Source organism: Drosophila kikkawai, chromosome X (genome assembly GCF_030179895.1).
Source record: "Drosophila kikkawai strain 14028-0561.14 chromosome X, DkikHiC1v2, whole genome shotgun sequence".
NCBI classification, from domain to species: Eukaryota; Metazoa; Arthropoda; class Insecta; order Diptera; family Drosophilidae; genus Drosophila; species Drosophila kikkawai.
The window spans coordinates 9,514,770-9,527,181 of NC_091733.1; the positions used below are offsets into that span (position 1 = coordinate 9,514,770).

Consider the following 12,412-nt stretch of genomic DNA (forward strand, 5'->3'; position numbering starts at 1 on the left):
TCAAACAAAACATTTCATTTTTCATTTCATTCCATTTTTATGCCACTTCCATTGTTTCTCTAGCATATTAATTTCATTTCCATTCCATTTCATTTCGTTTCGTTTCCATTCCATTTCATTTCGTTTCGATTCCGTTGCACAAAAAGCCAACGAGCGTAAAATTGTACAAGTTAAAAGGAAAATTTAAGCCAAAATAATGAAGGAGTGTGTCTATGTGTATATTATTTATGTTTTCCCCTTACAAGTGTGTGCTGCGCAGTCGCGCGTGTGCAAAAGAACGAAAAATTCAAAACAATTAAGGTGAAACGAACGAAAAACCACTTGGAAAAATTAGCCAAAACAATTTTCGAGTCGTCGAGCCTTTTGGATTATACATGTATAATTTTTGTGTATATATTAATTTTTTTTGGTGGTGCAAAAGGCAGGAAAACTGGCTTAGAGGGCCAACCAACACGCCATGACCATAAATCTTAATTGCCGCCGACGCAGGCAAGCGAAACCGATGTCAGATGGTGTCAGCCAAAAAAAAAACAGAAACAGAAACAGCCCTACTTACACAAGATCACATTGTACAGATAGTTAATCAGGCCTGCTCCGGTAATCGTAAAATTTTTTCGATTTCGTTTTGGGCGAAAACGAACCGTTTTCGTTTTTAGCTGCTCCGGTTTTCGGCAAATTTCTGCTATCGGATGTTTCGTTTTCTCATCGTTTCTCTCTGCTCAAGCAGCTAACTTGTGTTGTTGGTAATAAGCAAACAACGTAAAGTACTGCCTATTATATTTACAATTGCCCTTTTTCTAAGCCAGAAAAAGGCAAAAAATGGTAGAATTAAGCAAATCCAGGCACCTAAGATGCTGCCACACTTTTCACAGTTTTAATTCCGGTGGTCTCAAATAATTATTTGGTTAATTTGGACCATTTAAGTAATCACATTAAATAGCATTAATTATAAACAACCATTTTGGCGGTCCTTTAAAGTTATTAATGTATTCATTTATATTTTATAAGTATTTTTAACTGGCTGTTTCGTTCCACCAACAATATGGCAACCTTGGCGATAACTTTTTGCGGTGAACTTATCGACCTATCGCCAAAACGAGAAAACTGGTTGAACACGGCAAAAATTTTGTTGTCAAATCTGAGGTGGGGTCAGAAATAAATTTTTTATAAAATAATTACCTGTCAGAATGATCTTGTGGTGGTGTGGAATAAACATCAATAGACCACTGAGCAAACTATTTTTTTCCTTTTGTAAATAAGATCTGATTTCATATAAAAAAAACCATTTACTTTTCATTCCGGCCAGAAAAAGGTGCCCGTTTTTCAAATCGAAAAAATCTTTCGTTTTCGATTACCGGAGCACCAATTTCTCGTTTTCAAAAACGAAAACGAAAAAATCTTGCCGTTTTCGATTACCGGAGCAGGCCTGAATATTTCAAAGAATACTCTGGGAAATGTCCTGAAGATCGTTAGTGCAAGTCTAGGTTTAGGATCACAGTATACAGTTGGTATAAAGATCATGGGAAATATCCTTATCTTTTAAACTATTAATATGTTTAAAAGAGATCGTATTATATCAAGGAAAATATTAAAATGTATTAATATTATAAATATTATAATAAAGATCAAGAACACCCTTCATACATGTAAGAAAAATTGATCAATAATAATAATATTTATTACAATACCATGCTGTATACTATAAAAGATTATTTCATCAAAATCATTATTGGTGTAAAATAAACAACTCAAAAAATGCTTGAATTTCATATATAAATCAAATTTCATTTAAAATAAATCATATAGAAACGATTATGAAAACGTAAACCAATTTAAAATTTCCATTTCATAACAAAAAGAAATTAATGAAATATTTACAAAATAAATAATATAAAAAATAGGACTTTATCATAAAAAAATAGACGCCTTACTTTAAACATTAACTATAAATATTAAAATTAAACCAAAAAACAACACTTTTAAATCTCCAAAAACCTTTTAAAGAACAAATATTAAAAGCCAGGCCAGTCAAAACTTTGTAACAACCCAACGCAAGTGTTTTGAATTCAATTTTAAATAATTGTTTATAACAGGAAGAGAGACAATGTCAAAACTAAAGAAAAACTAAACAAAAACCACATCCAAAACCAAACTAAAAATTATAATAAAAAATTAAGACAAATTGAGGCAACTTAAACCAAAAAAATAACAAAACAAAAGCAAAAAGAGCAAATTTCCAAAAGGATACCAAAAAATACATACACAAAAATACAAATAAAAAACTACAAACACAGCTTACCAAATCAACAATGAACTGCGGTGCTTTGCGTGCAATTAACGACGAGGTGCATATGCAGACGACAACGACGCCCTCATCCTCCGAGAAGATGCACTCCATGCCCCGTTCCACACCGCAGTCCCACTCCCATTCCCGCCAGAATATCCAGCCGAATCCTGCCCAGAATCAACATACCCAATCGAGATCCATGGAGCCACCGACGACAACAGCCCTGCGGCGCAGCACCATGCCCCGTGGTCGAGGATTGGCCTCCTGCCTCCGTGGCGAGCGGGATGATGCACCCACTCCACCCATACACGAAGTGCACTGCGATGTACAGCAGTTGCAGCTGCTTCAACAACAGCAGGCCACAGCACATCCTCTGCAGGAGCAACTGCAATTTATCAAGGGATCGGTATCGGGATTGGGAGGATTAGGAGATCAGGAGCGAGTGTCCGGATCGGGATCGGGTGCATCTACGCTGGAGACGGCGGGCAGGAGTAAGTACACACATTCACACATGTGTTCGCCTCTGCAAGTTACTTCATTCCGGGAAGGCTAAAACAAGTTGGGAATTATATGTGCAAAGCAATTCAGTTAAAAAATTAATCCCAAAAGTTATTATTTACGATATATTTATTTATTTTAGAACAGAAATTTTAGTTTTAGTATAGAACTTTAGTACAGACATTTTTTGTAACTCCATGAAATCTGAAATTATATTAATATTAATCCAAGGAAGAACTATGCAAGTGCTTAAAATGCCATGATTTCATCGGTTACCCCCTCAAGTTGTATCTGAAAGTTCTTTCATCTCTTCGTTCATCTGTCATCAGAGTACTCATTGTACTTGGATGACGGATGTGACATCATCGAGAATTCACCATTATCATCGCCTCGCGGGGATTGGTTGGATCTTGGATCGAGCTTGGCTTGCTGGATTGGTTGGTTGGGAGATCGTCACTTGGTTCGGTCACTTGGCTTTGAAGTCAATTGTGCGGCGGCATAATTTACAGTTGTGTGTTTGCACAGCTACGAATGATGACCCGCGAGGCAAGTAGATAATGCAACAGTGTCGAGGAAAGTGTCAACGGAATAATAAGCATAATGGCCTTAGCTGGGGGAATCGGTTCCCAGACACAGACTCCAAGTTAGACTTTAAGCTCTCCTGGGTCACCTACAACAATTGCTCAATTTATGGATTTGCCCCATATCATCACTTGTGGTGTCTACACTGGAAAAAAACTAAATTATCTAAAATTTCCTAGCTGAAATATGTAGTAAAAACAAAATATAGTTATAGTTTATATAATATCAATATCAATTTTAATCATTATTATTGATGAATATCTTAAAAATTATAAATATAAAAATCCTGAAAATTAATTAATCGAACAAGGATATATAGGATATTATCCTTTTTATTCCAAGTTGATTCCAAGTGTTTGATTTTCTCATTCAAACATTTTTCTAATATTTATTGTTCACTGTCCCTGTTAATTTTCTCTTTAAAATATATAAAAAATAACTGAAAAATCGAAATCATACTAATTTAAATTAAATGAAATTTAAATTTACTTCTCACCTAAATCATTTGCCAAGTGTAGCAATTGTATCTTTGTATCTTGCGCCTCCATTTCATATTTTGCATTAATTGAAACGAATTCATAACAAGAGCTGTAGGTCGGGGGGGTTCTCGTTCGGTCAGCCACAACTCAAAGGTCAAGCCATGTAAATGGGTCGAGTTTTTTGCAAAACTAACAACATCTCTGGTGTTTGTTGTGTGCATGTATTACACATAAAGCCTTTGTCAATTTGCATTTAACACAACTTTTCCATTTTCCTTTCCGTTTCCATTGCAGGTGAGTACAAGTCGAAGACACTGCCGCGCATACATTTCGATACGGCGCTGAACGACACATCTCTGAACGAAGGTAACCCCCACAAGGCACAGAGTGCCCGATTGTATATACTCCCTTTCAGTTGACACTACTATATATAATAGTCACCCATCACCCATCACTTACTCATCGGGCATTCCGACTCTCCTATCCGTATCTCAATGTCGCGACATTGTTTCCCCCGATTTCCATATACATATATAGCATATATATATATATATTGTCTGTGGCGCTAAAAAGCTGAAAGAGAGACCTAGAAACCCACAAATGCTGCCATACTTTCTGCCGGCTCAGCGCAAATGCGAATCGTATCGGTCAGAACTTATCAGCAAGTGTATATTATAACTTAATATGCCATAAATGTTGATGATGGTCCAGTGACATAACTCAGTGAGCTGTTTGAGTTTTCAGAAATTTGGGGGTGGGGGGGGGGGAATCCAAGGAACTGCTTGTTTCATTCACTTTTTAAACTCGAGAAATATTGTATTCATTCAGGGTGCGTTTATATTTATAATCTTTTGTGAATATTTGTGAATATAAACTCTAACAAATATGGTATCAGGAACCACAAATTTAAGTAGCAAAAGCCTAAAAAAAATCATTTAAAATTTTGGTATATATATTCATACATTTTCGATGAATATTTTAATAAATTTACCCAAAAAGAAATGGAATATTTCTTCAATTTTATAATTAATTAAGCAAAAAGAATATAAACTCAAATAAATATGGTAATCAGGAACCACAAATTCAAGTAGCAAAATTCTAAAAAAAAAATCATTTACAATTTTAGTATATATATTCATAAATATTCTATGAATATTATACAAAGAAATGAAATATTTCTTAATTTTTATAACTATTCTTGCAAAAAGTCATTATATATTTTATAGTTTTCAAGATTGAATGAATAAAGGCAATCCAGCATTCCATTGTATTTTCAAAATATTCATATATGTTTATGTATATATTGTATTAAATATATTTTCACTTGACAATCATCTTTTTTATGAGAACATCTATAAAGATTCAGATTTTCGTTACTGGGCAAAACCCAATAAAAATCATTTATATTTCCCTCTAATGTTTACAATGTGCAGATAACTGTAACACAAACTTTTTGGAATCTTGCAAATTCCTCAAATGAAACCCGTCTGATCTAAATAAATTATGTATCAATCAAGAAAATGACATACACCTGTCTGTGGCTTAATTAATCGTTGCATTAATATTTATAAATAACAGTTGCCAGTAATTGATTTGACAACTTGTCTAATGGGCTTGGCTTCATTTAGATTTCTGTAAACTTGAAACTTGTTTTCAAATACGCGAGTATATATATTTTTTCCATTTGACTAAACAGTTTAATGAAATGCAAACAGAAGTGCTAAATATTTATGAACATCAGGCGTAATTAATATCATTACTCAAATTCTTAAGACTGTCGGACATATAGTTTTATTAAAAAATACAAATAAATTAACTAGTTATCTAGGGTTAAATATTTACATGCAGGCCTGCTCCGGTAATCGAAAACGGCAAGAATTTTTCGTTTTCGTTTTTGAAAACGAGAAATTGGTGCTCCGGTAATCGAAATCGAGAGATTTGTTCGATTTGAAAAACGGGCACCTTTTTCTGGCCGGAATGAAAAGTAAATGGTTTTTTTTATATGAAATCAGATCTTATTTACAAAAGGAAAAAAATAGTTTACTCAGTGGTCTATTGATGTTTATTCCACACCACCACAAGATCATTCTGGCAGGTAGTTATTTTATAAAAAATTTATTTCTGACCCCACCTCAGATTTGACAACAAAAGTTTTGCCGTGTTCAACCAGTTTTCTCGTTTTGGCGATAGGTCGATAAGTTCACCGCAAAAAGTTATCGCCAAGGTTGCCATATTGTTGGTGGAACGAAACAGCCAGTTAAAAATACTTATAAAATATAAATGAATACATTAATAACTTTAAAGGACCGCCAAAATGGTTGTTTATAATTAATGCTATTTAATGTGATTACTTAAATGGTCCAAATTAACCAAATAATTATTTGAGACCACCGGAATTAAAACTGTGAAAAGTGTGGCAGCATCTTAGGTGCCTGGATTTGCTTAATTCTACCATTTTTTGCCTTTTTCTGGCTTAGAAAAAGGGCAATTGTAAATATAATAGGCAGTACTTTACGTTGTTTACTTGTTACCAAACAACACAAGTTAGCTGCTTGAGCAGTGAGAAACGATGAGAAAACGAAACATCCGATAGCAGAAATTTGCCGAAAACCGGAGCAGCTAAAAACGAAAACGGTTCGTTTTCGCCCAAAACGAAATCGAAAAAATTTTACGATTACCGGAGCAGGCCTGATGATATGTTGGTAATTTTTGTAGTAAGCCGAAAAGCATGCTGCATTTTTGTGCATTTGCATGGCAATTTTTACTTGTGTAGAGTTGTGTAGAGAAAGCAACTTTATGCTGGATTGACAAAAGGTTATTTTATAACTAACAATTTAATAACAATATTAGTCTCCCTAGTTCCGTTTTATATTTTATATATTATCATTAAACTGTTAAAACTCTTCTTTGGTTATCTTTTTCGACCTGAAGAGAGCATAAACCGTCCCGATCTTGTCGGGAAAAACGTTACTTTAATAGTAAATTGTAAGGAAAATATATATAATATATAATATATTTAATATTTATATATTAAAAATATCATATATATAAATATTCAAAATATTCCACTCCAAAAAAGTACACAAAACACTAACTTATCGAGCCTGCTGGTGGGCGGGGAAATACCCTTTACAGTAACGGTATTTCAAGAGGCAGGATGTGGCTCATATAACGATCGTGCTTGGGTCAAATGGGGTTGAAAATAATAGGGGGTGTTATTAGTTGTTGTTAACCCCCGGCCCTCACTCGGTGGTCCCTAGCCCGTTCCAACAGTTCATTGTGCCCTGCCTTAAAGGTTGCTGCAAATGGAAATGAAAATGGAAATTGGAAGTCTTTCGTTTCGCCAAGGCGAAGGAGGCGAACGTGTCGCATAAAACCCCATAGTCACGCACTTCCGCAGTGAAAAAAAAGAATAATAATAAAATAAACTGGAGGTGAAGAGCGAACCGAGCGTTACGAGGGGGAATTAGGAAATGGGGGGAAGAAGTGTGTGGAATAGGGAATGGTGTGGGGTTCCCTCTAATTTGTATTATGCGTTTGCCCGGCTGCCCAAGTGTGGCACCAACAGTTGCTACAGTTGCGGGCAGAAGAATAATATATCTCAGGTTTTAAAAAAATTGAATTATAATTAATAAAATCTTATTAACCTTTTAAACAAGTTTTTTTTTTTTTATTATTATAAAAATGGTAATTATCATTTGTATACCTATGCAGGGTATTATGGTTCTATTCAGAAGCTCGAAATGCCTTGAAGAAGTCATTTCCTTACCCTCTAAAATATCTTAAAGAAAAAAATATTTTTTTTTTTAAAAAGTCCTATTATTTTGACCCCTGGCGTGTGCTTGGCTTATTTACATAAAACTCACGCACATACACACACACACACACACAGCTACCTATACCTGCTCTCAATTAGATCAATTACGAGGCACATTGCCACTCACGCCCTTATGTTGCTTTTGCTTTTTCGTCTCCGCTTTTCTTTATTTTTATTATTATTTTTTTTTTTTGCTGCTGTCGGCTTTCAATTGAATTTCTTACACTCCGCTCCGCTACTCTCCAGCAAGTCGGGCATATTGGACACAGCATGGGACGTATGGGTTCGTGGCATATGGCTTAAATGGCGATCGCTGCGTGCGGTCAGGTCGGGGCGTCTGCAATTGACATTGTAGGGCAAACTCGCACAGCAGGACACTTTTCAATTGCTTTTTCCTGAGGAGATTAAAAACAAAAGAAAAGAGAGATAGTTGATAGAAAATTATCATTTGTGTTAGGGTATTTAAAGTCCATGTGGCTCCATTCCTTGCTCTCTTTTCCTCTCTCTCTCACCACATTTGTTTATGGTTTAAGCCTCGGCTAAAATCGAGCGCAGTCAGCAATCGAGTCGATCGTGGCTTAGGTTATTTTTAGTGTATTTTTGTATGCTTGATTTGAAACCGGTTTTTATTGTGGCACCACACAGTTTCTGTATAAAGAATTAGCATCCGAGTGCGCGCTTTTGCCTTAGTTCACTCTATTTGGAATCTGTTTATTTATACAATTTAACAAAGAAGCCGCGCTGGGTTCTTAGCAAAGTTTTAAACCACCGATTGTGATCGATTTTAAACTGAAATTATCGGAGAAGAGCGGCGGCGGAGGTGTGCAATCGCTTTGGCTCTAATCGTTATCGGGATCGAAACGGGAAAACGACGAGAACGCGCTCTCGCGTCGCTTTTTATTTAATTGTAAATTTCGGATAAATTGCCTTCTTCTTGTTTGTTATCCTGTACTCCACTTTTTTTTTTGTTTGTTTTTAGTAACTGTTGAATTTTGTTAAAGTGTTTTAACTAAGGCGAGATCAAAAGATTTCTACCCTTCCCCTGCAACACCACCAACGAAAAAAAAAACGCATTCCTGCACACACAAAAAATGCGTTTGACCAGCATCTGTGGCGTGCGTGTGTATTAGTGCAGCCGTCTCCCTCCCTCGCGTGCGTGGTGCGGGCAAGTGTGTTTGTGTGTGTGGTGTAGCTGCAACTAAAAACCGAAAACTAAACAAAAAAGAAATAAATAAAGAAAAACTTAACCAAGCGACAATGTGATGCGAAACGGCGATAAAATAACAACAACGGGCGCGTGAAGCGAAAAAAACTGCAGATATACAAAGAGAGTGGAGAGGAGAAAAAAAAACGCGGAAATGCACTTGAGCGCATAATTTTTATAAGCCAAGCGACAAACGCACACAAAAAACAACAACAAAAACAGTAAAGTAATACAAGAAGAAGGAAAATAAATACAATTCGAGAAGAGCCAGCAGCAGCAGCAGAATAAAAAGAAGCAGCAGCAGCAGTGTCAGCAAAAAGGAGAGGAGGAGAAGCATCGCACTCTCTCTGTCCCTCTCTTGCTACTCCTCTTTGGAGTATGTGTATATGCACTACACTGAGAGACATTTAAACCAACTATGTAGCTAGGATGTTGGGTAAATAAAAAGCCAACGAAAACGAGCACAAAATGTTGCAGGCAAGCGCAGCAGCAGCAGGAACAACAACAGCGCTAAATACAGTAGCAGACATAACAACAGCTAACCCTGCTGAGCAGAGCGAGACGCAGGCCGTAGTGGTGGTGGCTACACCGGAAGAAAAATCGCAACGTCGCCGCTCCACATTCTATGTGCCTTTGGTGATTGAAGACGACGAGGAGGAGCACCAGCAGCAGCAGCACCACCACCACCAAAAATCGGGCAGCAACTCTAGCCTGAGCAGCACCACAAATTCCCTAACCAATTCCCTTACCAATTCCGAAACTAAATCGACCAAAAGCTATAGCCTGCGCAAGTCCAGTTCGGTGAAGAGCGGCGTGGCCAAGGTGAGTGCTCTGTTCGAGCGGAAAGGTGCAACGCCGGCCAAGATGTCGCCACCTTGCGGCTTCAACTGGAGCATCAGTGGCAGCGAAACGAATGCCCAATATTCCGATACCGATGAGGATGAGGAGAGCTCCACGGAGGCTCGCCACCGGGAGCTACTGCTCAAGTCCCTCAACACCAGTAATGCTGCCTCGCCATCGAAGCTCAAGCGGTATGGCATAGTCCTCAACGTTAGTATCTTCAAGCCCAGCGATTCGGATTCTGCTGCTGCTGCTACTGGTCCGGCACCAGCTTCGGGCCCAACTCCTGCTGCTGCTGGAGCAGCTCCCAGGAGTCATTTTAATGAGGAGCATGACATTGTCCTGGCCACGCCGCCCAAGATGCAGGCCTTGTCCCAGGCGGAAGCCACTAATACCGCTGGCGCCGCCGCCGCCGACTACGACGATGACTCAGAGATCAGTCGCATGCAGACCAACACCTCGACGCCCATCAAGCTAATGAAGTCTCGATCGCGGACAAACATACTGGCCGTGCCGCTGCCCACCGTAGAACGGGGTTTGGCAAACAATAATAATAATAATAATATTAATAACAATATCAATATCAACAATACCTCATCGACGGCGACGACGTCGTCATCGTCGTCAACGACGACAACGACTACGACGACGACGCTGATTACGCTCCGTGCGAAATCAAAGACCCTGCCGCAAAACCTATCGCCGTCAGTTGTTTTACGCGAGGCCGCCGCTCTGGATGAGCTCGAAAAGAAGCGGGAAAAGCAGGAAAAACTGCAACAGCAGCAACATCACTTGCATCAGCAGCACCGCCAGCTGTTTGGCGGCAGCACCACCACACACATTTCCGGTGCCGGTGGCGCCGTCTCATCGTCGCCGTATAAACTGCAAACCAGCTGCTCGGCCACCTCCATTCTGACGCACAGTTTTCCGCCCAAAAATCTATTCCTGCTCAAGTCCACGCCCAAACTGCAGGCGGATCCAGCCACACCGGCTATATGCTCACCGCCCAAGAAGTCCCTGAGCTTCATACGACGGGCCAACTCCACCAAGGTGGCCAGAAGCAATAGTTTGCTGAAACCGAGCCAGGGAGGATCGATAGCGGGCACTTCGTCATCGTTTGCTAGCAGCGGAGGAGGAGGAGGAGGAGGCAATTCGGTTGGAATGCACATGCATTCGGGCGGGGTACTGTCCACCAGCTGTGCTGGTGGCGGAGACTCATCCAGTGGCAGCAATCAGGGCAGCTGGGGCAAACACTTCTATCAGACCTACGATGTCTGTCCGTTGAGCCTGGACGAGCTGAACTGCTACTTTCAGGCGGATCACTGCGAGGAGCTTATCTGCGAACGCTTCAAGATCAAGGATCTGGCCATCCACATGGCATCTACATTGGCAGCCGGAGCAGACCTTTCGGTGGCCACGGAAAATGAGACCACTACAGGGACCATAACGGCGACGGAGGACGATGCGGGACATCATTCTGGTATGTCTCTTCGCCCCAAAAACAGAAATAAAGCGCTGGCAGGGCTTACGAAAGTATTTCCTGTGCCAAAACCAACCCCTTTTTGCGATCGATCCCCCGAATACCATACATAGCGCTTTCCTTTCGACTCGATTGCACACGATCCCCCCAGGTTCTTTGTAAAATTTTTGTTTTTCCTTTTTTATATCGAACAACGGCGATCGCGTTTGGTATTCCCCTATCTACACCAGGGTCACGATAAGATAAGGTCCCCTCCCCTTCCCTAAACAGAAACAGTATGGGTCAAAGTGGTAGTACCTTGTGTCGTTTTTAAACAAATATCGTTTTGAAATTTAAGCAAATATCTTGATAAGAAGTATATAAAATGGGGTTCTTTTAACTTTTAGAACTAATTGGGCGAAATCAATAGGTATAATTATGGTTCTACATTTTCAGAAACTAATCACAAAGAATGGGTTAAGGGATTATGTCAATGTGAGGTATAGGAGTTTCATTGTGTCGTTTTTTCCAAACAAATTGCCAAAGAACAGAAGAAAGGGTCTTGCAATTGAGTTTGATCAGCAATTTGGTAAAGGTGAACCCTCTGTTGAACCCGCGGAACAACATATATTTATAAGGAAATACTTAATAATAAAAAAATACATTAGTCAATGACTGATCAGTTATCTTTTAAATCTACCAAGGACCCCTTTTTCAGGGACATTTTCCTACACAAAGCCATGCTTAGCTCGTTAATTACAAACTGTTTAATGGCTAGTATTTTACGGCCAGATGTTTCGAGGTTTTTTGAAAGGCAGCTATTACAGTGGTCGCAGCTGTACAATGGCTCCTTCTCTGTGTGTTTTGTTCACACTTACTGGCGGCGTCGTCGTTATTAAGCCTTCCTGTGCGTTTCTTTTGCGACGTTTGCCATCATCAAGCCGGCTAGCTACTTTATTTACACACGATCAAAGGTGAACCCACCCTCCCCCACTCCGACACCTATTTGAGAAGATATATATATATATACATATATATGTACATATATATATTTATTTATGTACATGTATGTGTATTCTTTTGGAACGTAGCCCAATTGTGTGGCTCAATTGTAGCTCAATTTGATGGCCCCGGGAAGGCAGTGAAGCGTCGCACTGTGGGCCCTGCAGAACTATACTTAGAATATAAAGATAAAGTTCTTGATTTATATATATATATTTTTTAATAATAAATTATAATTATAATT

The 12,412-nt window shown here is 38.8% G+C and overlaps 1 protein-coding gene across 9 annotated transcripts in view; it reads left to right on the forward strand.

The window, feature by feature from the left end:
- The window catches only part of raskol (Ras GTPase-activating protein raskol), a 51,452-nt gene that overhangs the window by 28,288 nt on the left and 10,752 nt on the right, over positions 1-12,412 (forward strand). For 3 of the 9 annotated variants that reach the window (XM_041775110.2, XM_041775111.2, XM_070287823.1), the window contains exons 2-3: positions 2,094-2,778; positions 4,141-4,212. The exons of 4 other annotated variants lie outside the window; for them this stretch is intronic. In XM_041775110.2, the coding sequence (XP_041631044.1) occupies positions 2,310-2,778; positions 4,141-4,212 (541 nt within the window). In that variant the 5' untranslated portion in view covers positions 2,094-2,309. Of the gene's footprint in view, positions 1-2,093; positions 2,779-4,140; positions 4,213-8,524; positions 11,188-12,412 lie in introns of those variants that run through there. 2 more of the 9 variants (XM_017179198.3, XM_017179199.3) reach the window with 1 other exon arrangement.